The sequence below is a fragment of the Betta splendens genome, chromosome 1, assembly GCF_900634795.4.
Source record: "Betta splendens chromosome 1, fBetSpl5.4, whole genome shotgun sequence".
NCBI lineage: Eukaryota > Metazoa > Chordata > Actinopteri > Anabantiformes > Osphronemidae > Betta > Betta splendens.
The window spans coordinates 16740655-16767395 of NC_040881.3; the positions used below are offsets into that span (position 1 = coordinate 16740655).

At 42.5% G+C, this 26741-nt stretch overlaps 5 protein-coding genes across 9 annotated transcripts; 1 reads left to right on the plus strand and 4 right to left on the minus strand.

The window, feature by feature from the left end:
• Positions 1–125: 125 nt before the first annotated feature.
• On the minus strand, positions 126–5376 carry LOC114851951 (uncharacterized). 3 transcript variants are annotated; one of them, XM_029143898.3, is made up of 5 exons: positions 3913–5376; positions 2466–2804; positions 1803–1928; positions 1266–1486; positions 126–1140 (listed from the first exon to the last, which is right to left on the minus strand). In XM_029143898.3, the coding sequence occupies exons 1-5, from the start codon at positions 3953–3955 to the stop codon at positions 1027–1029; spliced, it is 843 nt and encodes a 280-aa protein (XP_028999731.1). In that variant the 5' UTR covers positions 3956–5376; the 3' UTR covers positions 126–1026. The 3 variants fall into 3 exon arrangements, with proteins under 3 accessions (XP_028999731.1, XP_028999740.1, XP_028999723.1); XM_029143907.3 differs by lacking the exon at positions 3913–5376 and having other exon boundaries at positions 1266–1297; positions 1388–1486; positions 2466–3038; XM_029143890.3 differs by lacking the exon at positions 3913–5376 and having other exon boundaries at positions 2466–3038.
• Positions 5377–5529: 153 nt separating this feature from the next.
• dnajb1b (DnaJ heat shock protein family (Hsp40) member B1b) lies at positions 5530–8319 on the minus strand. The gene is made up of 3 exons (XM_029143668.3): positions 7747–8319; positions 6256–6845; positions 5530–6147 (listed from the first exon to the last, which is right to left on the minus strand). Exons 1-3 carry the CDS (start codon positions 7955–7957, stop codon positions 5914–5916), a joined length of 1035 nt encoding a protein of 344 aa, XP_028999501.1. The 5' UTR covers positions 7958–8319; the 3' UTR covers positions 5530–5913.
• An 895-nt stretch (positions 8320–9214) lies between these two features.
• Positions 9215–19180, plus strand: tecrb (trans-2,3-enoyl-CoA reductase b). 2 transcript variants are annotated; one of them, XM_029143640.3, is made up of 12 exons: positions 9215–9309; positions 12236–12286; positions 16028–16079; positions 16188–16232; positions 16318–16421; positions 16757–16872; positions 16956–17061; positions 17148–17220; positions 17301–17344; positions 17453–17510; positions 18226–18314; positions 18538–19180. In XM_029143640.3, the coding sequence occupies exons 1-12, from the start codon at positions 9295–9297 to the stop codon at positions 18709–18711; spliced, it is 927 nt and encodes a 308-aa protein (XP_028999473.1). In that variant the 5' UTR covers positions 9215–9294; the 3' UTR covers positions 18712–19180. The 2 variants fall into 2 exon arrangements, with proteins under 2 accessions (XP_028999473.1, XP_028999462.1); XM_029143629.3 differs by lacking the exon at positions 9215–9309 and having other exon boundaries at positions 11962–12286.
• A 237-nt stretch (positions 19181–19417) lies between these two features.
• On the minus strand, positions 19418–21157 carry ndufb7 (NADH:ubiquinone oxidoreductase subunit B7). Its single transcript, XM_029144483.3, has 4 exons — positions 20999–21157; positions 20793–20925; positions 19909–20077; positions 19418–19571 (listed from the first exon to the last, which is right to left on the minus strand). The coding sequence occupies exons 2-4, from the start codon at positions 20902–20904 to the stop codon at positions 19484–19486; spliced, it is 369 nt and encodes a 122-aa protein (XP_029000316.1). The 5' UTR covers positions 20905–20925; positions 20999–21157; the 3' UTR covers positions 19418–19483.
• A 162-nt stretch (positions 21158–21319) lies between these two features.
• On the minus strand, positions 21320–26636 carry zgc:136908. 2 transcript variants are annotated; one of them, XM_029143150.3, is made up of 19 exons: positions 26620–26636; positions 26280–26534; positions 25888–25999; positions 25530–25702; positions 25314–25456; positions 25094–25224; positions 24886–25017; positions 24678–24780; positions 24430–24563; positions 24128–24263; positions 23935–24047; positions 23583–23747; positions 23320–23442; positions 23034–23246; positions 22765–22943; positions 22564–22693; positions 22224–22382; positions 21745–21896; positions 21320–21629 (listed from the first exon to the last, which is right to left on the minus strand). In XM_029143150.3, the coding sequence occupies exons 2-19, from the start codon at positions 26300–26302 to the stop codon at positions 21512–21514; spliced, it is 2439 nt and encodes an 812-aa protein (XP_028998983.1). In that variant the 5' UTR covers positions 26303–26534; positions 26620–26636; the 3' UTR covers positions 21320–21511. The 2 variants fall into 2 exon arrangements, with proteins under 2 accessions (XP_028998983.1, XP_028998990.1); XM_029143157.3 differs by lacking the exon at positions 26620–26636 and having other exon boundaries at positions 26280–26359; positions 26441–26520.
• Between the last annotated feature and the right edge of the window lie 105 nt (positions 26637–26741).

The window sequence follows — 26741 nt, forward strand, 5'->3', positions numbered from 1 at the left end:
ACAGAAACGGAGTTTCAAAGCCTCCCAGCGAGTTTCAAAAGTTTCAAAAGAGAAATCCCACTGTACCAATACATAACTCTGGTGGTTGCTTTGTCGAAGCTGCGATGGATAAATTAAGTTAACTAAACTTTAAGCCATAAAGTCATAGCCTGTAGCGATCGATAGAAAACTCAGTTTTGTGTGAAAAGTTTCAGCACAGAAATATATGTTACTCAAAACAATAAAGAATAAAAAACACAGTCGGAAATAAAGAATGCTGTTTCCACTCCACTGTTTCCTGCAGCTGTTTAATATGGAACCGTTTACTTACTAAAACATAAGTGTGGTACATGAAATTGTTTTCACATTTCTGATACAACAAAGGTCAGAAAGAATTATTGGCTTTCATGTAAAATCTGTAAGACAGCATACAGGTATAATTATAAAAGTGAGCTGAACTCTCCTCCACTGGTGAGCAGAGGCGTTAACACACTTAGTTCTAGAGTTGGAAATAACGTGCTTAAAATATGCAGCGCTGTGTGGGAGGTCAAGCTGCAAGACAAGATAAATTAAAAATCATGCTTTCACAACACAAAGCTTTATCAAAGCAGCATGTGGTATTCGTACAGTCGTTGCCATTTGCCAAACATCCTGTCACACTTGCTTTGTGCAGATCTTCATGATTATAGAGAGACACACGCTTAGACAAGGGAAGAGCTTGGTCTGTGAGGAACTCTTCTTATCTTCTTAATCTTAACTGCAACTTTTCAGGTATGTTCATTTTCAAATATGTAACATTAAATAGTTAATATATCTTATTTATTTATATGAAGTGGCCTGGGAAGCAGAAGGCCCAGGTTGGAGTAAGACACTGCTCCTCCAAATGCAGAGCTTGATTTACCCAATGTGGGATCAATAAAGTTGAATTATTATAAAGGTCAGTCAAAAACCTGACGTGAACTAATGGAGCGCACACGAGAGCATAATTAAACATGAGCTTTATTTGATGTAAATCGCGTCGTCAGCGCAGACCCAGCAACAACTTGCTCAGTCCAGAGTTTTGGGATCCAGTGCCTGGTAAGCAGCAGCGTAGTGCCTCACGTCCTGAGCACCCGAATCCGGATCTGCCGCGGGTTCGAACGACTGCAGTCCCACTGCAGACTAAAAGAAGGCAACAGGTTCACTTTCCGTCCACTTATCAGTCTTTGAGTGAACCAAGATTAACAGGTGAACTTTGATTCATTTGATTCCGCTGGAAGTGACCAGTTGACAGAGCCGTCACTCACCTCACACTTGTTTCCTCCTTCACGGTTTCGTCCTACGGAAACAAACAGATTCTTCTTCATTTTGGACCATGTGTCACTTCTTGTACAGCGACGTGCAGGTCTGTGACACTGTGACAGCTCACCGCGTGCGTTACTCCTCCAGTGTCCGTAGAATATAAGCGGGATGACTGCACAAACCAGAAGGGCCAGGCTCACTGAGACGATGATGACCACTGTGGTGGCTGCACAGAACAACAACACGCGTTTCTGTACACATTCAAGTGTTGACAGCAAAACATTGTTTTCCCCTGTGTGGAAGTTTAGTGCCTATGGCCATTTTAGGGGACACTAGATGCTATGGAAACTTTACAAATAAAAAATTAAATGTCCACTTAATCAACAGTGATGTTTGCTGCATAAAATAGAGAGGGCAAACGTGAAAGTACTTGTCATAGCAGACATAGAACTCCAAAAAAGAAGGCAGCGTTAATGAATACATGACTATATTGTTATATTGCAGTATTTCATGCTTGACTTCGATGTAACTAAGTATTGAACCTGTGAGACTGGCTGCTGCTCGCTGCTTTGTCTCCTCTGCAGCAGGTGACGCAGATGCTGGTGGTTCGGTGCCGGACAGAGAGCGGCGGCTGATGGTGGTGGAGGGAGCAGCAGGAACCGACGAGGCTTTGAGAGAGCACGGCAGAGAATGAGTGTGTGTGTGTGTGTGTGTGTGTGTGTGTGTGTGTGTGTGTGTGTGTGTGTGTGTTTGTGTGTGTGTGTGTGTGTGTGTTTCTATGTACGAGTGTGCGTGTGTTTCTGTGTGCATGTGTGTGTGTCTGTGTGTGCCTGCGTGCGTGTGTGTGTGCACACATACAGAATGCGTGCGTATGTGTTTGTGTGTGCGCGCGTGCATGTGTGTGTTCATGTGACTAGTGCTGCCTTAGTGTACACAGTTCAACAGAGATAAAATATCATGAGATGTGGACGAACAATCCTTTTCAGTGTTGCCACAGTCAGATTATCATTGCAACACACACCAGGGGTTTTATTATGTTTTCGTAAACTATCTATACATCTTATTTATGTCGATGATTTTGCCCTGTGGACAGAATCTGTCGCATTTACTATGGGAACCATTGTTTAATGTTCAGAGTGTTAAACTTCCCTATTTGGGTCATTTTGTCACAGATGGTGCTCTTTACAGTCAAACCAACATCCTACCGTTTAGGACTGTCAGACTTATATCCTGGTACAAAGCCGTGAAGGTTTCCTCCCCTCCACAGCTGTACGTCCCTGCGTCCGCCCTCGTCAGCCGTCGAATGATCACGTAGAAGGCGCCCTGTTCTCTGTTGACCTCCAGTCTGTACCTCCCTCGTGTGACAGGGGCGCCGCGCTCGCTCTGGACGAGGATGTTCTTTCTGGAGCAGAAGCCTTTGCAGAAGTACAGGCCGTTGTGTTGGGAGCTGTGGTTTGAGGTCCAGCCGCCAGAGCAGTGGATGGAGACGTCTCCTCCAACATAGCCACTCACCTCCAGCACCGTGGAGGCCTTTACAAACACAGCTGTGGTATAAAAACAGGGTCTGGTCAGACAGCTGATGGCTACTACAACCACTACTTTCATTTCATTCAGGGACACAGTTGCAGTCAGAGGTGGTTGTTTGCTGGAAATTAAATAGAGAATAAAACACAAAAAATAAAATGCTGGTAAGGAATATGAAGGAAAAATCAGAGAAAAAAAGTGAGCATGACACTCATATATCAGTGGTGCGGATATAGAGCCACACTGTGGACACTCATTAATGTAAAAATAATCTCTAATCTAAGAATTTGAATCACATCTGTGAAGCAATGGGATTCTCAGATATGGAGCTACATGCTAACGTTAAACGGAGACATTCAGATTCTGGTAACAGTGTGTTTAGCATAAACTACTGCATATACTGTACATGTAAAACAGACATATAATTATTGCTTAAATCTTTTCTTGGGGAACTTCTGATGATAATAATACTGTATTATTTTGTTCAGTTTCACTGCTTAATGTTGGGTTAGTGTAGTTTTTATACAAGTTACACTTATTCAACAATGTAGTGATCTATCAGTTAAAACAGTGTGTGTGCTTCTCAACTAAAGCTATTGAAAAGAAAGCGCATGCAGTAAAGAGCATGTAATGGGCCTGTTTTCTCATTAACACTTGGTGCCCTATCCCATAATAGTGTAAAGCCATAGGCGGTTTCCTCTTGTTTGTTTGCTGGCATGATCGAGATCTCAGAGATACAGGCAGGAACCGCCAGGAGCGAGGGGTATGACTTCCAGTGGCCTGAAGCTGGGTAACTGCAGTTAGACCGTGGTTACAATGCCGCCATTGTGTCTGTGCTTTTAAGCAGCTCTCATCGCTACAAAATGCAAAACTGCACTCAATATCAGAAAAAAAGTCGTATTAGACTTTTTACAGTTACATTAAATTCTAGATTGCACTTGTTGAAAGTATTGTTAAGAAGATATCAAAGCCTTTAATGGATTTTCACCTTCTAAGAAAGCAGCTGCTGAAAATTTCCACATTGACTTTTAATTGCACAGAGGAGTTACTTTCCTTCATTTGAGGTAGAAGTTACATTTGAAACATAGTCTTTTATTGTATCTGTGTGGAAAAATACATCAAACTCACCTGCAAGAAAGCAACAAAGTTCAACAACATGAAGAAACCTCATTCTTTATCCAGGTTAAAAAAAGGTAAAAAAAAAGTGGAAGCAAAGTAAAATCACTCAGTCCAGCAGCGTGTGGAAAAAATCATGTGGAGAAGCTACAAAGATGTGATCGTACTGCAAACGACTGCAGCTGTGGTTTTGTCTTCAGCCTGTGTCATCGTGGTCCTGTATTACAGAGCCTCCTTAACTGTCTACGGAGACACACAGCATCCTGTCATTCCCAACTCACTGCTGTGATACAGATTAACTCCTGTGTTCAAGCTTAGGATGGTGCAGCTGATTCCAGCCCCAGGACATGAGGCATCAAGCTCAACAAGCAGTCTGCTGACTGTCTACGCCGGCGGTGCTGGTTCACCAGTCAAGAACGGAGGTGTCTGCACCAGGCACAAGAGAATATTAATAGAAGACTTCATGGCAGAGGTGTTGTACTGCATTGAATTTGATTACTCAGGTGCACTGTACCTGAATAGACATCAGTAGCTCCATTTAAATCAATGCATGCCAAAGTTGCAATTTTACTAATGCAGCAGCAGTGTATTTCCTCTTAACATAATAAGAGTTATTACAGAAATAGCTGGAGTAGATGCTCGAGTGTTCAGGAAATGCAAGGAGCGAGACTTGGGTAAATAGTATTCACTGTGTCTCAGGTCCTCAATGACCTAAAGACACAAACAGACGCACACACAAAGCCAGGCGGTAAAAGAAGCAGGAGTAATTTAAAAGCTGTTCATGCTTCAGTCACACAGGAAATGTGGTTAACTAGGAACAAAAATGCTTCAGCATCAGCCATCACTCAACTTTGGCATCGAGACATCAGCCTGTAACACAATACTGAGCAACTGTACAGTGAGCACTTAAAGTGATTTCAATTTCTACTAAGATATAAATGTTTTAACTGGAAGATGATGAAGTTAAAAATAAAAACATATGTTTACCATCTGTGATGAAGGCAATGATAAACTGAGTCTCCCTGTGGTGGTGACCTGTGCAGGTTCACCCTGCACAGGTCACCAGTTCATCACAGGGCCACATATAGAAAAGACACTCACTCTCACACCTACGGGTTAGAATTTCCAATCAGGCTGACTGCATGCTGTTGATCTGTGGGAGGAAACCTGTGCGGACATGAGGAGAACATGCAAACATGCAACCTGGGCAACCCTGGAATCACCCTGGGTCTTCTTCCTGAGGCAATAAAGTCAGGTCAGAATAATAAGAGAGACACTAAAAAAACAACTAACAATAGCATCCAAATTAAATTCCTTCACAAACTGCTTCTACAAATAAACACTAACACGACAAAAGGACATCGCTGAATGATGGAAGTGAAAAAATATTGTTGAAGAATACTCTTTTCTGGTTATGTTCATAGCTTCGGGTTTTCATTTTACTGATACTTTAATGACAATGGACAAAACTAACAGGCTAACATTTTTTGAAAGAATCAGAATCACCAGCCTGTTCATTTGAAAGCTGGTGTTTTTTGCTTTGGAGATGCAAAGCTGCTCAATCAAGCTAACTAGAAAAAGTCTTTAAAACAGTCCAGGACCAGAGCAGACCACTAAATACAAGAATAGTTATTTGTTTTGCATTTTATTGTCCCATCCAAAACATTAACAATTCAATGCAATGTTGCAAATGCCTATAAAACGAAACTAACTTTTATTAAACAAAGACAGTGAACATATCTTTTATATATTAAACTTATTTTTAGCAAAATATAATAACATTTTGTTAGAAAAACAAAAACCAAATAAATTGGTCATTTTGAAATTATAGCCTGTAAAATGCTGGACTCAATTACAGTGAGCATTTTCCCATGGTGCTGTTTACAATTGGGTTGACACGCGAAGGAGGTTGTGTTTTGTGTCGTGGAGGTTAACCTCCACATGAACTTCCATGTGAAGACTGACACACAGTGGTTGGCAGCTTAAAGAGGAAACAGTCCAAAGGGTCCTTCTTTAAGATCTTGGCAGAACCTGACCGATGGTGTCCCGGGCGTTCTGGCTGAGCCGTTCTGGGAACCTGACTTCGTACTCCACTATTAGATCGCCTCGACGATCGGGTCGTTTAGGATACGGTAGCCCTTCACCACTAATGCGCCGCTTCATCCCTGGCTGCACAATATCTGTTGTTGACACCGTCACTGATCTGCCGTCCAGCGTGGGTGCATTGACTGTGCAGCCACACAATGCCTGATGGGATAGAAGGGGGGAAAAAAAAAGAGGAAAATATAAACATTGAGATTCTCAAAAGACATAATAGTAAATGTCTACAAAAGCCATTTTAGACCAGAAACTTACATCTCTAAGTGAGATCTTGGCTTTGTAAATGATGTCTGATCCGTCACGCTTGAACACATGATGTGGTTTGTCCTTTAATACAAAGACCACATCGGCTGGAATGTTTGTAGGAGTCTCATCACCCTCTTTGGGAAATGTAATTTTGGTACCCTCTTTCCACCCCTTCTTTATATTAACCTCCAGGATTTTTTCTTCTGTCCTTGTTGTTCGCCCGTCAGGGTTCAGCCTCTTACGTGAGATCTTCATTTTCTTTGTGCAACCTGACAGCACTTCTTCTAAGGTCACCCGCAGATCATGGACAACCGGTGGATCCTGAGGCTTCTTTACAACGCTGGTGTGAGGGCCCATTCCTCCCATACCAGTGCTGAAAGAGCGGGGGAACCCACCCATTCCACCTCCACCCATTCCAAAGCGGGCAAAAGGGTCATCAGTGTCCATGTCCTCATCCATGCCCCCATTGCGGGCACCGAAAAATTGTTCGAAGGGATTGCGTCCACCAAAGAAGTCCGAAAAGATGACATGAGGGTCACCTTGGAAAGTGTAGCTGAAGTTGCCAGGGCCACCACCTGCAGAGCCTCCACCTTTTAGACCTGGGTGTGAAAGACAACACATTAGTATATTTAAAATCAGTAACTAGGTCACCATATGTATGATGCATTCCTTGGGTGCCTAGAAAGACAACTGTTGAAAAAGAGAAATAGTTCCATTATCAACAAAGTTACAGTAAGACTCTCATGCTGGTAAGCAACCAAAGCAATTAATTTACTAACGAGCAGTACAACATTCTACTAAGATAAAAGCAATTTAAATACACGTCAAATGTCCTTGTATATTATTGTAATGCATTTTTGTGGACACTGTTGTAGGTGTCTGTAAGGTCTGCTAACTAAATTCTCGCTGTTTTATGATGCAGCACTTTTCTACATAAAGACGAAAAGGAAATGAAACATGAAAACATGTGAGGAGTTGATGCCAACGCTGTTGTCATGGTTACACACTGAGGAGACTAATCTCCAGGCATGATCTGAATAGTTGTTACGATATCTGCTAAACATTTCACTAAATTAGGTCCTTCCTTGTGTTGCCATAGTTACCAAGCCTGCGGGGCTGAGGTCAAGTCTGCGTGGCCCACAATGACCTGTGACATCAGCTGTTAAAGCAGCGGGCACTCCAGCGTTAATCCCGGAGTCCAGCCTCTCCCGGCGTCAAACAGAACCTTCCAGTTCCTTTCTTGGACACCGTTTTACTTTTTTCCACTAACAGCCTCCCGTTACATTCCCCTACGAACCCAATGGGAGTTTCCCTCTTTGACTCAACTCGCCTTTCTCCGCTCCTAAAACAAGCCTCGACCTGCGAACAGGGCGCTTCTCCGGCGCTGTTGCGATTCCTCGGCCCCGTTTGGTCCCGTGCAGGTTGGACAGAACGCTTTTGTTTCTGCCCTCTACATGTATCAACTGCACTGTAACAGTATTCACAACCAGTTCAAATTACCTTCCTCGCCGTAGCGGTCGTAGATGTCCTTTTTCTTTGGGTCGCTCAAAACATCGTAAGCTTCGGCAATTTCCTTGAATTTCTCCTCGGCTCCCGGTGACTTGTTTTTGTCGGGGTGATAGCGCAGAGCCTGCTTGCGATACGCTTTCTTTATATCCTCCTCCGACGCCCCTTTCTTTATTCCCAGAATCTCGTAGTAGTCTTTTCCCATTTTGCCCACCTAATAGACAGTTCAGTGAACGCGGAAGCGAAGTCCTGTGCCTCGTTCTCAGTCCGTCGTCAGTTTGGAGTCCCACCGACTCGCTTCGACCATTTTGTTTATAAACCTCGTGGAAACTTCCAGACTTTTCCATAAACAGCCCGAATACTCTCCACTGACAGCTCAGCAAGAACACGCCCAGGGGGAGGGGCCGGCATGCTGCCTTCACGTGCAGTTGGAAATATTCCTCACGGGTAGAACGTGCAAGACTATGCTGGTTCGATCGATTTTAAAATTACTTTATTTGTTAACCTTTGTAATGAAAATATAATAAAATAATTATTTAATATACACCCATAACTAAATCCTGACATGCTACAATGAAAGTGTCCTGCTGACAGAACCATTGTAATACTGTAATCGTTTAGGCATGAGACTACAAAACCCTCTGCATGTTGGCTTTTAACTACAGGTACAAATAGGCCCGAGCACTAGTTCTTTATTTTAGAAATACAGAAATGTTTTTTTTTATAATGCCAATAGTGTTACAGTGTGCGAACATTTCCGCCTATGTTTTCTAAATAATGGAATAATATGTCTGCCGTACGACACGTCTATCTTCGTTCCATCATTCTCTCCAATTGTGCCTTCCTTCAGAAATGAATATTGTAAACGTCACACAATTCTCAATTACTATTTATGCCTTAGTATAACTCCCGTTTTCCCTTTAAACAGCATGATTTCAGGTTGAATGATTTAAAACTCAAGGCAATAAAACATTTGCTGTCCAATGTGGGTCCTTCTTTAAATCTTTGGCTTTTTCAATGGGATGGGTAACCCCAATACTATAAAACAGTTAAAGGTTTTTTTAATGTGATATATAATGTATTAAAAATGATTATAATTGTTTCTATTTTATGTACAGTCAACAGTTCTATTTAGTGTAGACTAACAGAGTACAGAGCAGAACAAAACTCAGTTTTAACCTAACGATTTTCTTGAAACAGTCAATGAATAACTTGCAAATAAATGTCACAGCACACAGAGCTGCTATTTATCGAGCAACAAATCCTCACCTGATCCTTCCTATCGCTGTGTTAGCCTTTAACCTTACTCCAATACTCTATGATGAAATCCAATTACGTTAACATGGGCTTCCCAGTTCCTTAAATCGCATTGGCTCAACTCTGAGAATGTGGGCGTGTTTTCCTGAGTGTCCGTGGCTTTGATTGGCTGCTTCTGACTGCTCACGAGCCAAGCGCGATCGCGCTTGTCGTATATGACTCTTCCGATTGGAGGCTGCTCCGTCACTCATCGGGGGCACTAAGGAAGGGGTGCAGGCTGCCAAGATGAAGCACTACGAGGTGAGTGTCTATGAAACTCTAAACCGTCAATGGGCGCTTCAAGAGACCAACATTAAATACATCAAAGCTACTCCCGTGATTCTTTCGAGTGTAAACGCCGACAGAAGCGTACATTTAGCGCGTTAAATGGGAGGCGTGAGGGTCGCATGCTGCAGTAGCAGCGCCTGGCATGGGCTGGCTGCTGTGACCGGGCTATTGTGGCCTGTCATGGACGCAAATGAATGGGTGTATTCACTGAAAGTCAACCCGCACTTGTTTGGACGGATTTGTGCATTGATTAAGCTACCGCCATAAAGCCAGGCTGTCTAAGCTAAGGACAATGTAGGGTAATCCTCGACATCATCGCCATCTCTGGCTCGAATGACTCACTGCGCTTTTTATCTTGTTATTACCCAATAATGCAGGTGAACAGTCAAGTGCGGAGTCTGGATCCTCCGGTTCCCCTTCTTTCTGTCGACAGACATGGTTTCTGTAACCTACTGATGGTGATAAAACAAAGTATTCACGAAAAGTGACACGTACACTTTACACTTAAAGCTTCAGGGCAGGATTGATTAGAATGTGACAAACACGCATGGAGTTTATCTTAACACGTGAAAGTACTGATAAAATGTCTTTGACTCATTTTCTTTTTAAACTGTGAGGTACTGGTTTGTATAGAACATTTATGCATGCAGAACCCCTTCGTTTATGTGACAGTTCTATGACGCTTTACAATGAAAAGTGATAGGTGCAGCTCTTAACTAAAAGCTGATGAACTGGCTACATGTTGGCAGTTGAGGTGTGTAGTTTGCCGATCCTGTAAAGCTGCACTTTTTCTAAGCAGCAGGAGTAGTTGCATACCACACAGTACAAGGTTTTGCTGCTGCAGTGAACCTTGATTAAACAGGCCATAGAATATGGTGTAACATCAGTGCAACTACAGTGACAGTATGTAGGTGCAAAGGTTTTTGTGTATGTGATAGTAGTAGTAGATAGACAGGGTGGCCAGGTGCTCACCATGAGCTGTGCTCCTTTGAACAATAAATGTTCACTGTACCAGTATTCTGTTCAGTAGTACCTGATTTAATGCATTTTTAATAGTGTTATAATATAGTTAAAAGTCAAAGAGCATGTAAATAATAAATGATATAATTTGTATTATTTTTCGTTGTTTGCACTCTTCACATGATCACATTGAGCTATAGCCAGTAAGACAAACAAAACAAACTACAAGTATTTATTCATTTAAGCTTGGTAGTAAACACTATGGTCCTTAGTCTACTTTATTCATAGTGCCATTGCGTTTACACCAGATAGCACCAGAGAGCTGCATCTCCTGCCGGTCCATCACTAGCTGTCAGTGTGCATCTAAACACTCAGCAGTCAAACATACAGATTGTCGGTGAGAACAAATTTACCCAGGTTGTGTATTTAGCGGCCTACCTTTTGGAGGTGTAAGGAAAGCGACAAACAGCAGGGGTCCACTGCAATGAAAGCTCCTTCCTCTCGACTTCACTACACAGAGTGAATCAGTAGGGCAGTCTGTCGCTGCCACGCTGAGGCTTTATATAGACCAGATGGGGGAGGGACAGCAGTGATGGACGTATCTATCGACTATCACATGTTTTTATTTAATAAAATATAAATTACAAAAATCCAGAAACTTATGTATAGGTCACAAGACCAAATCATCACAAAACTCCACTCTGTTCTTACTGTAGTTTTATTCTTGGGCTTTCTTTGCTACCGTATGTGACTTCGAATATATAATATATATAAAATGACACTGGTTGCTAATTTCTACCAAAACAAAAGAATTAGGACAGGCCTCTGTCTAAATGGAGCTGGTAGAAGTCACCTGAATTTTATACTGTATAATCCATGTATTCATGTCCCTAAATAGAATAGATGGCCAGGCCAAACCTCCATGTGGCCACTTGTGACTAAATGTCTTTCATTCATTACGGTAACTGTATCCTGACTGCTGGTCAACAGGGACTCGGGGGAGGTGGGGTGATGTGGGATTGGGCTTCACTGATGGGAATGCCCCATCTTAAGCCCTTAGAGCCTGGTGTATTATCACCCCCCCGAGTGGGTGGAAAAGGTGACTAGTGTGTGACCGAGTGGTCTGGCTGCAGTTTGAAGGTGCACCACAATGCAAAATGTGTGAGTATGATAGTGGGGGTTCATTTGAGTGTCAGGTCTGTGTTGTAGTATTAGTCTATGTATTTTCATAGGCAGATGGTTCAAAGGGAGAAGATTGGTTTAGCAGGGAGATGTTCACAGCAAGTAAGGTTGGTCTTCTAAAGAAGGGTGTGGGTTCTAACACTTCTGCTCCATCTTCCCACGTAGATGGGTTGAGAGGTGGCATGGGTGATCAGGTGTCTCTATTTAGGATGAGAGTTAGATTTCAAACACCACTGTAGCTCTGAAATGAAGCTGCTGCTTTCTCCTCTTGAAGATGTGCACAGATGATAAACGGTAGACAGTTCACTTGTGGGGTAGTGGGCATTCCTCTGTATGCAACTGTTCATCCGCGTGGCATATGTCTGCGCTCCAGGGGTTGGCTGGCGGTTAAATAAAGCAGCGCGCCAGAAGTGAAGGAATGAGACGGGGGTAAACAGGGAGGGAGAGTGACAGAATGACACAGAGGAGGAAGAAGAGGGACAGAGGGAGGGGCAGACAGATTTATTTCCACAGCTGAGTGCTCTCCTCTGTGGCTTCACGTGGATCCCAGACACTGGAGAACTGAGAGAAAAGTCAAAGAAGAAGGGACTAAAGTGGGTGCAGGAGGAGGAGTGTGGACATGGATGCACTTGCACTAGAGGCTACTGGGGGTAAAAAGAAAGCCAATGGGGCGTCTGTGGCGGCGCCGCTGCCAGCTCAGCCCCCAGCAAAACGCAAACCTGCAAAAAAAGCTAAAAAGGCTGTTGTTTTCTTTGAGGTGGAGATACTGGATGCCAAGACCAAGGACAAGCTCTGCTTCCTGGACAAGGTGAGAATTGGCTCCTCTTCATTGTTCTCATTATCTTTTATGTTATTTCTTGCTGTCACAACCACCTCGCTGTCATCAGCTGCTCTTTAACAAGTGTCTGTGCTGTTTGTCTTTATTTTCATCATGCAACAGGTGCTGGTTTTACATTACTGTAACATCTGTGTGTGTGTGATGCGAGTCGAGGGTTTTCTCAAACACCACAGTCAGGGCGTAACAGTAACTCTCACTGTGAATGAAACAGCGCTGCAACTTTCATTCGTGCAACACAACACTCCTGGGTTCTGTTGTCTCAGTGACATCAGTTTGTAGCATGCACACATTGTTGGAGCACATCGCTACAGTAACCCTGGAAATTCTATGTCGGACAGATTCACTTAAAACAGTGTACATGGTTCTAACATGTAGCGGAAGTACAGTCTACACTACCTTTTTTTTTTTAAATTCTAAAATATACTCAAGAACACAATCAATACTTAGCAGCAAGATTGGCTTTTTGACTCTTTGTCTTGGTTTTTATACCACATTGTAAATCTAGTGAACGATGTGTACCATGGCTTTAACCATGTTATTTTCTCGTTACGTGTCAACATGCACATGTGAATAGATTTACAGATGTTTAGTAAGGTTTACATAAAAGCTCAGTCTTCTCTAAATTCAAACACAAAGCATAGTAACCGTAACTATGGCTGTGAAACTAAAGGCTAAACAGAATAATTGTTCAATGGATTATTAAATGGTGTGATTTGAGCTGTTGCTTTGTCAAATAATAAATGTATGAGTTCAGCGGGGGGACATAACATTTTTCCTATTCGTTTGCTGGATATTTGTGTTGAATTATGTAAACATCTGGTACTGCACAGCCATTGTTCTCTGCTGATGGATTTTTTGTGAATATTTTATTAACCTTTATTTTGACAAAACATTAAAGCCTCTTTATGTTTATATGCGGTGTAATTAGAACTTTCTTTACACAGCTTTAATTTGTTAGCGCTCTGCCTGTCGGTCAGTGCTGTGGCATTAGCAGGGTTTAGTGCTGTGTGTGGTCTGCTGCTGTATAGAGTTGCATTACGCAGGTTTAATGGTGTTACCCAGTCAGTCTGCACAGACTTGGGTGATCACAGGCTGCTTTTCTAGGCCTCTAAGAATGAGGTACTATCCTTAGTGCATCACACTTTGTCAGTTTAGAAAAGTTTCCATGGCAACAGCATCCGCAAGCTTATGACCTTTTTTGGAGGAACAGCGTCACAGACATGACAGATGTTGGTCTGGATCCCTACAGATGGCAATTTGGGGAACTGGTTTCCTAAAGTAGGCTAACGGAGTTAAAGTAACCAGCCAAGTTAGGAAGTTCCTCAGCAGGTCTGAGATAGACACAGTGGTTTCAACACTAAACTGAGCCATAGAGGTGTGTGGGGGCCACAGAGTCACAGAGGAGGTTTCTCACTGATGTCATCCTGCTGAAAATGAACCCCGGTCCTCAAGAGGACATGAATAGAATCTAAGACAGAGCTGAACTCCTTCAGTCTTCCTTAATAATTCTTCGAGTCAGAACACAGATCAATGGAAACACTTAAAAGGAGTTTAGCAGGAGAGTAATGAATTAAATAAATAAATAAATAAATAAATAAATAAATAAAAGAATGTGCTAATTGTGATTTCTTGTTGTGAGAATTAAAGTATACCATCTTCAAAATGGTATACCTACACCGTTTGGTAAATTCAGTAACAATGAACTAGGAAGATGTCCAGTTTGAATGTCTTTATCTAAGAGGGAAAGAAAATCAACCAAAATATCAAAGAAGAAAACTTTAGCTATATTGTTCTCACATGTCACATTATCCTCGAACCTCTTAAAACACTACTCCCCTGCTCAGGAAATGTAGAGCTACTGTATAATTACTATTGATTTGATGATATTTTTTATTTGCTCTACATAATTGTTTTTTTTTTTCCTCGTAAACTGATGTGGACAGTTCTTGCTCCCTGCAGCATTCAGGCCATTTATCAAAGCTACTGTGAAAGCTAAGTGAAGTGTAATGTGATTTTAAAGGTGTCCTGACCTATAATGTAAAACCCATGCCTCACCTGACAATATCATAACGTGACTAAAAAAACGTTAAATAAAAATTAATTTCTGTCCATTGATCTGTGGTATACGGTATGTTATAAATATTTTTTTCCTATAATTTCAATTATCTTTTCCTGGGGAAAAATAGCAAAATCTGCGCATTTCCTGATCTAATATGGCAAGAAACCGGAAGTGAGACTTCAGTGAGGGGAGCCTGAGCCCCAATGCTGAAACTGTCAGTAAATGGGCTGATACAAGGCATAACCCGTTTCAGATTTTCTCTCCAGTATAATGTTTGCAGCCTTTAGACTGATTTATTAAACACTATGACTTTGTACAACCTGCCTAATGTGTTTATCAATGTTTTTGTGACATAATTACTTTTCCGATCGCGCTAAAATCGACAGAGAAAACTGATGAGGGGAGGCTGGACAGGTCTGTGCCTCATCCAGAAGGGGGCGCTACTACCACTCTTTAACGCAGGAAATCCCCACAAATGGGTTTCAAGTTTCTAAAAAGACTTACTGAATGACACTAATTAAAACAATTTAAGTGCTTGAGGAGTAAATTTGAACCTTGATTCAAGTATGTTATCCTAATGAAGAGCAAACCTGTAAAACTGATTTAAGGCAGGATTTAAGTTTTAAAAACAACAAATTATCACTGAGGGTCACCTTAGAATGCGTATGAATTGTGAAAAATACTGTACATGGAGGCTACAGGTCAGGTCTCTTTCAGGTTCCTTCAAGACCAAATATGTTCGTTTAGGTGAGATACAGTAGGTGTGATGATAAAATTCGAAATGTGGCCAATAGTAGCATGCATTCACAATTAAATTGTGAAAAATACACTCTTTTAAGGTATTATGATTGTAAAATCTGCCTCCAGAGGACTTTGTGCCTCACCAATCATGAACCTCACCGCATGCCACTGCCCTCCAGAACCAGTTTAGCCCATCCATCCATCTTTGATGACTTGGCCAGTTTAGACAGACAAAGCTAGTCTGCAGAACCCCTAAAATCAGCCTCCACTGGATGAAGCGTTCTTTGGCTTACATAAGGTGTTCCCCCTCGTAGTTCTTTCTTACAGTGTCGTCCTACTCACCTGTCACTTCCACAAACTAAACAACCTGCTTTGCAAGCCCACAAGATCTGGTCTGAGAATAGTGGCTGATGCATCTTCTGGATCTGGTAGTTTCCTTTTTATTAATTTCTTTCTGCATTATCAAAGTTGCTTTTTTTCTGAACTCTTGGGTCTAACTTTAAAATTTTATTCTTACTGAGTTGGAGGTGCTTCGAAACGAAAGCCTTCATACATCATGTGATATTATTTAATCAAATGGTTCAAGTCACCCAAATACAGTACTTAGTGTTTGTCAAAATAATAGAAGAAGCTGTGACTGGTGAACTTGGTTATAATTAGGCGAGTTAGACCATTGTTGGCAGCCTGACACAAGGTTATGTTCTTTGGCTGTGGTCATTGTCTGTATGTGTGTTTGTGCAGAGATTCTGTGAAACCCTAATACCAACTGTTGAATAAAGGGTGTGTGAGCACAGCCAGAGCTAAATTTACCATCATGAATGGAAAACAGGGTTATTAACTGTTCTTGTGTGTGGGTGTGTGGTTGCATGGCTGTGTGTCCCTGGACTCATTTATTGTGGTGTTATTTGTAGGTCGAACCAAATGCCACTATTGGAGAGATCAAGTCTATGTTCCACAGGAGCCGTGAGTGCCATCTCTGCAGGCGACTCTAGCCTCATAAATCTGATTTTTAAGAAGAAAGCTGTCTTACTTTCCTGTCTTACGATGTGTTGATCTGTCTGTCTGTTTCAGATCCTCAGTGGTACCCAGCTAGACAGTCCATTCGTCTGGACCCCAGTAAGTCAGGCTAACTGATTATTTAACTGATAAGTACATTAATCTCTATAGTCCACTCATAAATATGTAAATGTGTGTGTTACAGAGGGGAAGTCTTTGAAGGATGAAGATGTCCTGCAGCATCTTCCTGTGGGAACCACTGCAACCTTTTACTTCAGAGACCTGGGAGCTCAGATCAGCTGGGTTACAGTAAGTACAACACTGAAAATGTGTAAAAACAACTGGACCTCACGAGTCCATGTACATTAGAGTGTGAGTGGAATCAATTTAAAGTTGACTCTTTAAAGTGTGCGTGTGTGTGGGGGGGGCAGAGGTTTCCTGCAGGGATTAATTTATTGTAGTAACTTCATAGTTTCAAAGATCTAGTGAAGGCAACCACTGACAGAAGAAGCTGAGTAATGTGTAAATATGAATGTGTGCCTAAGATAACATCAAAGCTAAAGAGGCTAAAGTAATTACAAGCATGACCTGTCAGTTTAAAGTGTCTGCTAGGCTCTGACCTCCTTTCCCACTTACTTCTTTAGGTCTTTCTGACAGAGTACACTGGTCCTCTTGTCATCTACCTGATGTTCTACTTCAGGGTTCCCTTCATCTACGCACCCAAATATGACTTCACCACTAGTAAACACTGGGTCGTACAGTGAGTGTGTTGCGCCAAGTTAACTGGGATTACTCATACACATACTGTATGGTATTAACTGTACCTTCTTGGCTTTTTTCCAGTCTTGCCTGTATGTGTCACTCTTTCCACTACGTCAAGCGGCTGCTGGAGACTCTGTTTGTCCATCGCTTCTCTCATGGGACAATGCCATTACGCAACATATTTAAGGTAAGATCTGTTTTACTGCTCAGACTTTTTCCATATATAATAGGCACGATAATGTGTAAATTTCTTCTCTCTATTATGTATTTCAGAACTGTACCTACTACTGGGGCTTTGCAGCATGGATGGCCTATTACATCAACCATCCACTGTACACACCACCTAGTGAGTGTGGACCACACAGCTCTGATTTAGCTGCTGTAGCTGGGTTTCATTGCTAATAGTACTCTGTTATCTGTTTTCAGTCTACGGGGAGCAACAAATCAGAATTGCTCTCATCATATTCTTGGTAAGAACCTTGTGTTTCTTTGATCTAGTTGAGTTTATATTTAGTTTTAAATGTCGGTTTGTTAAAATCATATGACGTCTCATTTTCTAATGTTTTTTTTATTTTTAGTTCTGTCAGATTGGCAACTTTTCCATCCACATTGCTCTTCGGAACCTCCGCCCACCAGGTATAAACACCTGCGCTGATACCTGTTATTTATAAACCTCATTACCATAGAAGCTAGGATTTTATTTCTAAACTAAAATTTGTAATTTAATAATTGTGCTGCGTAAATATAAACTAATTAGAGTTCAATTTCGAACACACACTCAAAGAGTTGTGGGAGGGAAAAAAGATGAAGTTTGTAAAACATTCAAGTAACATCATGTAGTATAATTCAAAAATGAGCAGAGTTATTAGTAAGAAGTTACCTTATTTTGAGTGGGTATTAATAGAAACATCCAGCAGTTTGTGCAAAGAGCAAGCTGACCCGTCTTAAGATTGACTTGTCTTCGACCATGTACAGTGCAAAGAGTGTAGATGGTGAATGTGCATGACCTTAAAACCCTCAGGCAGCACCACTTGAGAAACTGTCATGCTGCTGCGATGATTATAGCTGCATGGGAAGTAGTCTGAAAAACGCTGCTACATAACACAGTCCGAAATTGTGTTCAGAAATGCAATCTGAAACTTGAGGAGGCATGTGAGGAGGAACCCATCACTTCTGTACTACTTCAAAGATTATACATTCAAGTATAAAATTAATTTATATAAAAGTATAAACAATAAAAACAACAACAATAATGTTAAATAAAAGTGTCATTCATTGACACGTTTACCTTGTTAGAATGTAGTTGATGGAATAAGGAATGGGCAAAATTATTATGTCTGTCTTCATTCAGGCTCTAAGACCAGGAAGATCCCCTATCCAACCAAGAACCCCTTCACCTGGATCTTCCTGTTGGTTTCCTGTCCCAATTACACCTATGAGGTAATGTTTAATAATTGTGGAAGACAAAGGTTTTCTTTTACTGCACAGGAAAACGAATCTCGCATTTTATTTTCTGTTGGTGTGCAGGCCCTTAGAATCCTAGCTTTTAGATTGGGTGCGCTGTTTTTCATTTGTAAAATATTTTTATTGTAGCAGCTGCTGCCCTCTAGTGTTTTTATTCTATAAATCAGTGCCCAGACTTATTCTGTTTGCCCTCTCTTAGCTGGGCTCCTGGCTTGGCTTCACTCTGATGACCCAGTGCCTGCCTGTGGCTTTCTTTACCTTGGTGGGTTTCATCCAGATGACTGTCTGGGCCAAAGGGAAGCACCGCAGCTACCTGAAGGAGTTCCGGGACTACCCTCCCCTCCGCTCACCCATCCTGCCCTTTGTCCTGTAGAGGACTACTACTACCCTCACCCTGTTTGTAAGAGTCGAGTACCTCCATCCCCCAGTGTTGGAGAGGGTACCCTTCCTTTATCCTTCCTTCAAATATGCACTGGAACTGAACAGATATTCAACTTTTTTTCTTCATACCTAATTTTGTCTTTTTCTTCCTGTTTTTTTTAATTCCTCTCATGCCAAGTGAAAGTGACTACACATGTTTTAATTTGTATTAATCAAAACAAACCCATCTTTACTGTTTAGGTTCATGCATCCCAGAGTTTACTGTAGATAAATACTGTGAGACACCCGACCACTCCCCTGTCTAATATACCTAACACTGTTGTGCTGGGGCTGAATTTGCATCTGGTGATATTCAGTGAATCATGAACCGTTGAGTCTTGATAAGAATTCATCTAAATTTAGAACAGTGTCATTTAATTTCCTTGATGCTTGGAGTAATTTATTAAAAAAATAAGCCAAAATATTGTTTCTTGCTTGTTCTTTTGCAGTATTGCCAGTGTTTCATTAAATACTTCAGTAGTATCAGACTTCTAATGACCAAAGTTGTGCCCATAAACATTCTAGTAATATGTAACATTGCTAAAAGAAGTGATGAAATAACTAAAATACCTTGTATTTTCTCAAAAACAATGACAGACCACACCTGCTTTGATAAATGCAACAATAAAGTATTTGTTTTGAAAGAACAAGCTAAGAGCTTACATAATATTGTTTATTTTTCTTGTGTGGACAGGAGCACGTATTTACAAAGAAATAGAGGATGGTTATGCGGCTTTAGCCTGAGCCTCAATTCTCTTCTTTCTCAGCTGGAGCCTCCTCTCCCTCTCATACTCCTTCATACGCATCACATAGCTAGAGGAAGAAAAGACAGGGGAGGTAGTTAAATATCAGTTTCTAAAATCTCAGGTTGATGCATTATGCCTCTTAAAAAATAGCTATAGCTCCTGTAACGTCTAATGGGAACTTGAAGTGAGACTTTCGTCTTCAAATAAATTAAGCATTTATTATGCCTTTGCAGTCTTATGTCTGTGTTATGTAGTTTCAGCATGTTTATTGATAAACCAGCCAAACATAAACATTAATGCATGCAAGAGTATTAAAGCTCAATTGCTAAAGGCCCTTTTGTAAAATCAAACCAATTAAGTTGCTTGCTAAACCCTGAAACATCTCAGCGATTGTAAGCACTTACTCCTGATGTTCACAGTAGTCCCAGTCGTGTCTCTCGTGCTTACAGGCAAAGATATTTGGCCAGTTGTCCCTCTTGCACTTCAGGAATTTCAGAAGGTAGTGGGCACAATAGTCCCTCTGTTCCAAAGGCAGCTGGGCCAAGTTCATCTGCTCTTGACTCGCGATCATCACTGGCAAAGACAAAATAAATGTTAATAATCTTCCACTGTACAAAGCTGATGTAGTGAAATCCCTTCAAATTCAGAGACAAGAATAGGCTATTTTCATTAAGAAAAAAGAATGGTATACTGATAATACCCAAGCACATAACGACTTAGTTGCGTTATAATAATAAATGTTCTAACCAACTAAGTTCATGATAATCAAGCTAAGAGCATTGCTTGATATGTGACATTTTAAGTTTTTTAATCCAAATCAGTCAATATTCTGGGAATTTTGCCCCCACAATGTATGTATTATAAAATACTCGCCAATAACGAAGGGGCATCTGTATTTTAAAATACTAATTTGTATAGTAAACTATAAATGTTATCGTGCGGAGATCTTGGGAGGCTAAAATAACAGACTCTTAAAAATACCAATAATTTTATTTTATATTTAATAAATATTGAGCATATTTAAGAATGGATTGAAGCTGGTGGTTTAAATGACCAGCTAAGTATGTTTGTACCCCAGACTTTCACAGAAGGAATAAACCAGCTTATTTGGCATCGACCTCAAATAGTAGATCAATGGCAGCTGTGAAGCTAAGTATTAGCGCAATGCTAGTCCAGCTAACGATAGATGAGCTCAAAAGGACAGGACTAATAAGAATATCATTTCACTCTAGATATTTATAAACACTATGCAGGTACTAGCTTCCCTGTGACGTAGCAGTTGACGAACCTCTTTCTTTCCTCTCTGGAAAGCCGAAATGGGGGTCGAACTCAAATTCCCTCGATGGGTCCGGCTCGGTGTCCCTCTCGGTGATATACCGTCTTACCAGGTGGGACCCCATGACGTCGACGATGTCCTGCCACTGTAAATAAATGCGTTTAGTTAATACTGCTCTAACATTTACAAAATTATTTTCCTACATGCAATTCGGTCACCTCCACAAGCCTTGAGTCCACTTCCGCCTCCTACCGGAAATAAACGTCGACCGGACTGGTTTATTGGTGAAACATGTCCCCGAAACCTCCTACCAAAATGAAAAAGGTTCCGCAGGATTTTAAATTAATAAAGCATTACGTTAAAATAGCATTAAATATCACTGTTTCTTAGAAAGGCAAAAAGATAACTGCTACATGGGTTCTAGATTCACACAGGACCACTGAATATTTAAATCTTTTTGAGGAACAAAACTCCAAGTCCAAACTGTTACAATGTACAATGTAAACAATGTATAAGGTTCCAACAAATGACCATAAAGGTAGAGAAACACATTTATTAATTATACTCATTCATACAGTACAACATGCATTTATTTTATTTTCTGTTCAAATTACAGTATTACAGTATTGATGTTTTCTGGTTTGTTTAAAAATGTGTTGATATATTGCTAGTGTCCTTTAGTTTTGCGTGTTTCAATTTTTTTAGAGGCCATTCCATTATGTGAGTTTTCATCACTGGTAGAGATCATCATCGCCTTCTTCTCTATAAAGCTGTGGCCTTCCTGAGCCTGAGCCTGAGCCTGAACCTGACCCTTGACTTCCAGACCGGGTTCCAGTAGCAGATGGGAACCTAGGCCGAGTAAAAATAAATGTGTTGGAGTAAACGTACAGCAAGGTCATCGCATAGTAATAGTTAGATTTCGTGTAGTAGTACATGTATGCAGCAATTTCATATCAATTCGTACCTGAAGTTTCCAAAACCCCGGCTCTGCTGCAGAGTCTGGGCAAACATCTCATACTTGCGGATGTCATTGTCACTGACAGAGCGCCGAGCAAACCTCATCGCCTCCTCAAAGTGGTCTTTCCTGATCTCTGGGACTGGATCGAAGTCCTCATCCTTGTATCCAGCAAAGAGATGTTATGAGGACTTCATGGGGTCACAATATACTCTATGTGCATGCATGCATGCGTGTGTGTGTGTGTGTGTGTGTGTGTGTGTGTGTGTGTGTGTGTGTGTGTGTGTGTGTGTGTGTGTGTGTGTGTGTGTGTGTGTGTGTGTGTGTGTTCCCAGTCCAAAGGCTGAAAGTTATAAAACACACAGCCGCCCTTTAGGGAACTTGTCTATCTCCCACAGTCTCTCTCTGTAGCAGGCACACGCAGCCTGTTACTGTTTTGAGGAGTGGAACATTTTGCACGTGTTGCAATAAATGAATGAAACTCTGACCATAGGGATGCCCGGTCTGTTCTGCCTCTGGCGTTCAGCCTTTATTTCAGCTTCAATGGCCTCACGTATGGCCAGCTTACAGGCCCGCTGGCAGATCTCTGTCAAGTCAGCTCCAGAGAAACCGTCTGTGATGCCGGACAGGTACTCCAGATCCACGTCCTATATCCAGGATAGAAAAGAGGACCAAAAGTAAAGGCAGAATTATGAATATATGTTAACAAATATATGTGTGTCCTTTATGTATGTGTTGTTGGATGTATAAATAATTTACGAGTAAAAGCCACATTTAGATTTTCTTTTCTCTCTGCTGCAGAGAGAAATGAACGAGTGTGTCACTCACTCGAGCAACAGGAGACTTGCGTAGGTTGGCATTTAGTATAGCAGTGCGTGATGGTTTGTCTGGGAGTGGGATGTAGATGAGCTGATCCAAACGGCCCGGTCGCAGGATGGCTGGGTCAATAATGTCTGGTCTGGAGCCAAGAGTTAGCCAGTTAAAAATGTGATTTAAGAAAAACCACACATAAAACAGCCTTGTGTGTACCTGTTTGTGGCACCGATGATGAAAACATTCTTTTTGTCTGACATGCCGTCCATCTCTGTAAGGATCTGGTTGATGACTCTGTCAGCTGCACCACCTGCATCACCAGCTCCACCTCCTCTGGATTTGGCAATAGAGTCTAACTCATCAAAGAACAAGATGCAGGGGGCGGCTTGTCTGGCCTGCAGAGATGAAGTGAGGAGTTCAGAAATCCCAAAGGTCTGACTGCCCTGCTAATACTACCAGTTTGTTACTCCTCATTCATGTCCGACCTTATCAAACACGTCCCTGACATTGGCCTCTGACTCGCCAAACCACATGGTGAGCATCTCAGGTCCTTTAATGGATACAAAGTTGGCCTGGCACTCATTGGCAATGGCCTTAGCTAGCAGAGTTTTCCCACAGCCTGGAGGGCCATAGAACAACACTCCCCGAGATGGAGTCATGCCAAACTTCAGGAACTTGTCCGGATACTCCACAGGGTACTGAAGAGAGCAAGATGAAGGTAAACTGATCGCTGATGGGATTGCTGTTTGCACAATCTGTGGTTTAGCTCACCTGGACAAGCTCTTGCAGTTCTCTCTTGACCTCATCCAGTCCTCCGATGTCCTCCCAGTTGACCTGAGGCACCTCTGCAACAGTCTCTCTCAGGGCAGATGGATTGCTTTGACTCAGTGCCCACTGACACAGACACGTGGGAGCGTTAGAGGACAGAGATGCAACTGTGCATTATTCATTCAATCAGTAAATTCATGTTGGCCATTGACGACCCAGTCCCAAATGACAAAATCAACGCACACAGGCCAAAAGAGGTTTTGTACCTGGAAGTCATCCATGGTGACGGCCATTGAGTTGAGCACGTCAGCGTCGATGGAATCGTCCTCCAGGTCTATGAGGGTCATCTTTTTGCGGATGGCTTGCAGAGCGGCTTCAGAGCACAGAGCAGCCAGGTCGGCGCCTACGTGGCCATGTGTTTCTGTGGCAATCTGAAACATAGATTTCAGACAGATGCCGCTAGAAGGTGTAGTTTTGCTGAGTGTAACGTCTTTGTGTTCGTCACTATTCATTTATTAACCTTGACTCACAGGCAAAGACCACAACTAGAGGCTCAGAGAACGAAATAGAAAAAAAAACACTTTACTCGCAGGCCATTTTGCTGCCTCGCTTTCTCACCCTCTCCAAGTCGACATCTTCTGCCAGTTTCATGTTTTTGCTGTGGATCTGCAGGATCTCCAGTCTGCCGGTCGTGTCTGGAATTCCGATGTCAATCTCGCGGTCAAACCTACCTGAAGACAGACATCACCCCAGTTTTAACGGCGTGTTTGAGTGTGTGTGTGACGGTGTGTGTGGTTGTGTCTTGCCGGACCAAAGCGTCTGAGAGCCGCGTCCACGCTGTTGGGCCTGTTTGTCGCTGCCATGACGATCACGTGAGCTCTTTGCTTGAGGCCGTCCATCAGGGTCAGGAGCTGGGACACTATCCGCCTCTCCACTTCACCATGGGTCTACACATGCACGCACACGCAGGAAAAAAAGGTCAGAGGTCACACACTATACAAATTAAAGATTGTAAAGCTTTCTGTCCCTGCATCCTGATGCAAATAAGCATGTACTGTATAATAACCCTATAACATATGTACAGATTCCACTAGCGTCCTCCTGATTGTTTACCTTCTCCCTCTTGGGAGCGATGGCATCCAGCTCGTCGATGAAGATGATGGCTGGAGCGTTTTTCTCTGCCTCCTCAAATGCCTTTCTCAAGTTGCTCTCTGACTCTCCTGCCAGTTTACTCATGATCTCAGGACCTGTCACAGATCAGTGGGCAACATGTAAGAAACTGTAGTGCACCGATCGAATGTGTGCAAATTGTTGAGGCTTTAACACATTTTGAAGGAGAATGGGCTTTAAAGCATTCTGACCATTGATGAGGAAGAAGAAGGCACCGGTTTCGTTGGCTACGGCTCGAGCCACCAGAGTCTTTCCTGTGCCTGCAGGGCCATACAGCAGGATCCCTCTGGGCGGCTGACGGGAGGAGGAAGAACACGTTGAATCATGAAAAGACAAATGTCTGATCATTTCAAACATGGGTGGATGAACTGATTACATGTGTGTTGTTCTGTACGATACCTTAACCCCAATAGCCTTGAAAAGACCTGGGTGCCTTAGGGGAAGCTCCACCATCTCCTTGATCTGGGCCAATTGCTTCCTACAGCCTCCAATATCGTCATAGCCAATGTCATTAAGACTCTCCTCCTCATCCTGTCACAAGCTTCAGATTAGTTTAGTCTGAAACACTGGTGATGAATCAAGAAACACAAAACGAGATAAGTGACACCTCTCTTTTGATTGGCTCTCCCTCACAGTAGATGACAGTGTCTGGAGCAACAATGCAGTGAGGGCTGGGGTCGGTCTCTACCACCTTGAACTCCACTGCCCTCATGCTCCCTCTCACCAAGAAGATGTCGTCTGACAACAAAGACAGTGTTTAGGATGGTGACAGAAACCAGTGTCCCTTTTTATGTGGTAAAAGGGACAGTAGCAGTGATCAGTGTTACCTTTGTGCACAGGCCGGTACGCCTCCAGAAAGTAGGGCTTTAGGAAAACCTCAAAGAGGTTCCCTGTCAGTCCCTCAATAGTGTCGTCTATTGGGAGGACGTGGATCTTCTTCCCATACTTGATATCAGGGCAGGCATGAATGCTGTGATTAAAAGCATATCACGTGATTAATGGAAACCTTCCTTTCATGTGATACTGAGTGACAATGTCTCTACCTGATGACATCACCCAGCCGGACACGCAGGTTGCTGCGCGTCACCCGGTTCATCCGGATACGTTCGTCCCCGCAGGTTTCATCAGTCAGGACGATGCAAACAGTTTGACGCCGCTTCCTCCCCCTGAGCACCACTGTGTCGCCCCGAAAGAGCTGCAGCTCCTCTGTCTTAGTCTGGCAGACACACACACACACGCACACATGCACGCACACACACACACACACACACACACGCACGCACGCACGCACGCACGCACGCACGCACACACACACACACACACACACACACACACACACACTCAGAGTTGAGCAATAACCTGCCACACCGTGATGCGATTTAGAACCACACTCACACACACCTGAGACAGGCTGACAATGCTGCTGTCTTCATTGAGCGCTTCATCCACAACGAGCCTATTTGGTCTGTGCTTCTGCTTCAGGATGGCAGTGGAGAAATCTTCTCCCTTTGAGCTTCCAAACAAGACACATATTATGACGGCCTGACATGGAGCCAGCACTCATAGCTCTAATTTCCCCATGTGACACTGAGCTGTATTTAGACTCTGGCTCTGCACATAGCAACCAAGGAAAACGTGAAAAAAATCTTCGTAAGTGATTATTACTATTAATTGTAACGTCAAGAATTTCACTATTACAAAAACAAAAGTCCATCGGCCACACGTGTGAACGATAACAGGCTTGAAGATGCACGAGTGTACACAAACCGTACACATGCAGCTGTTTCACTCACTCTGCTGCTCCTGGGCCTGGCATGTCTGCTGTCCTGGTTCTGGTCCGATTCTAGATGTCCTCAGTTGTCCACACAGCCTTCTTTAGCCAAGGTACTTTTAAGTTCAGAAGCTGATGTGCTTTGCTGTAATCAGGGCCTACAGCTTCAAGTTTTGCTCTCACCTGCAGAAGTTTCCAGCAGCGCTTCAGTGTTTTTGTCCGTCTCTTAAGCCTTGAACCACCATGTTTGTAGGAGCTGCAGCCCGTCTGTTTACCACTGGAGGTAATAATACGCCCATCTGTTTCCCTGTTTGATTTGTAACCTCATCATGTGCACTCACACAGAGATCCCAAGCACTTACCTTGGACAGTGTCCCGGGACAGATATAGCTCAATAGCGTCCTCCTCCCTCTGCATCCAACCAGCAAGAGCAACTGCACAACTTGGTCAGTGGGAAGACTTCCCAACTCAGTTTGAAATATTT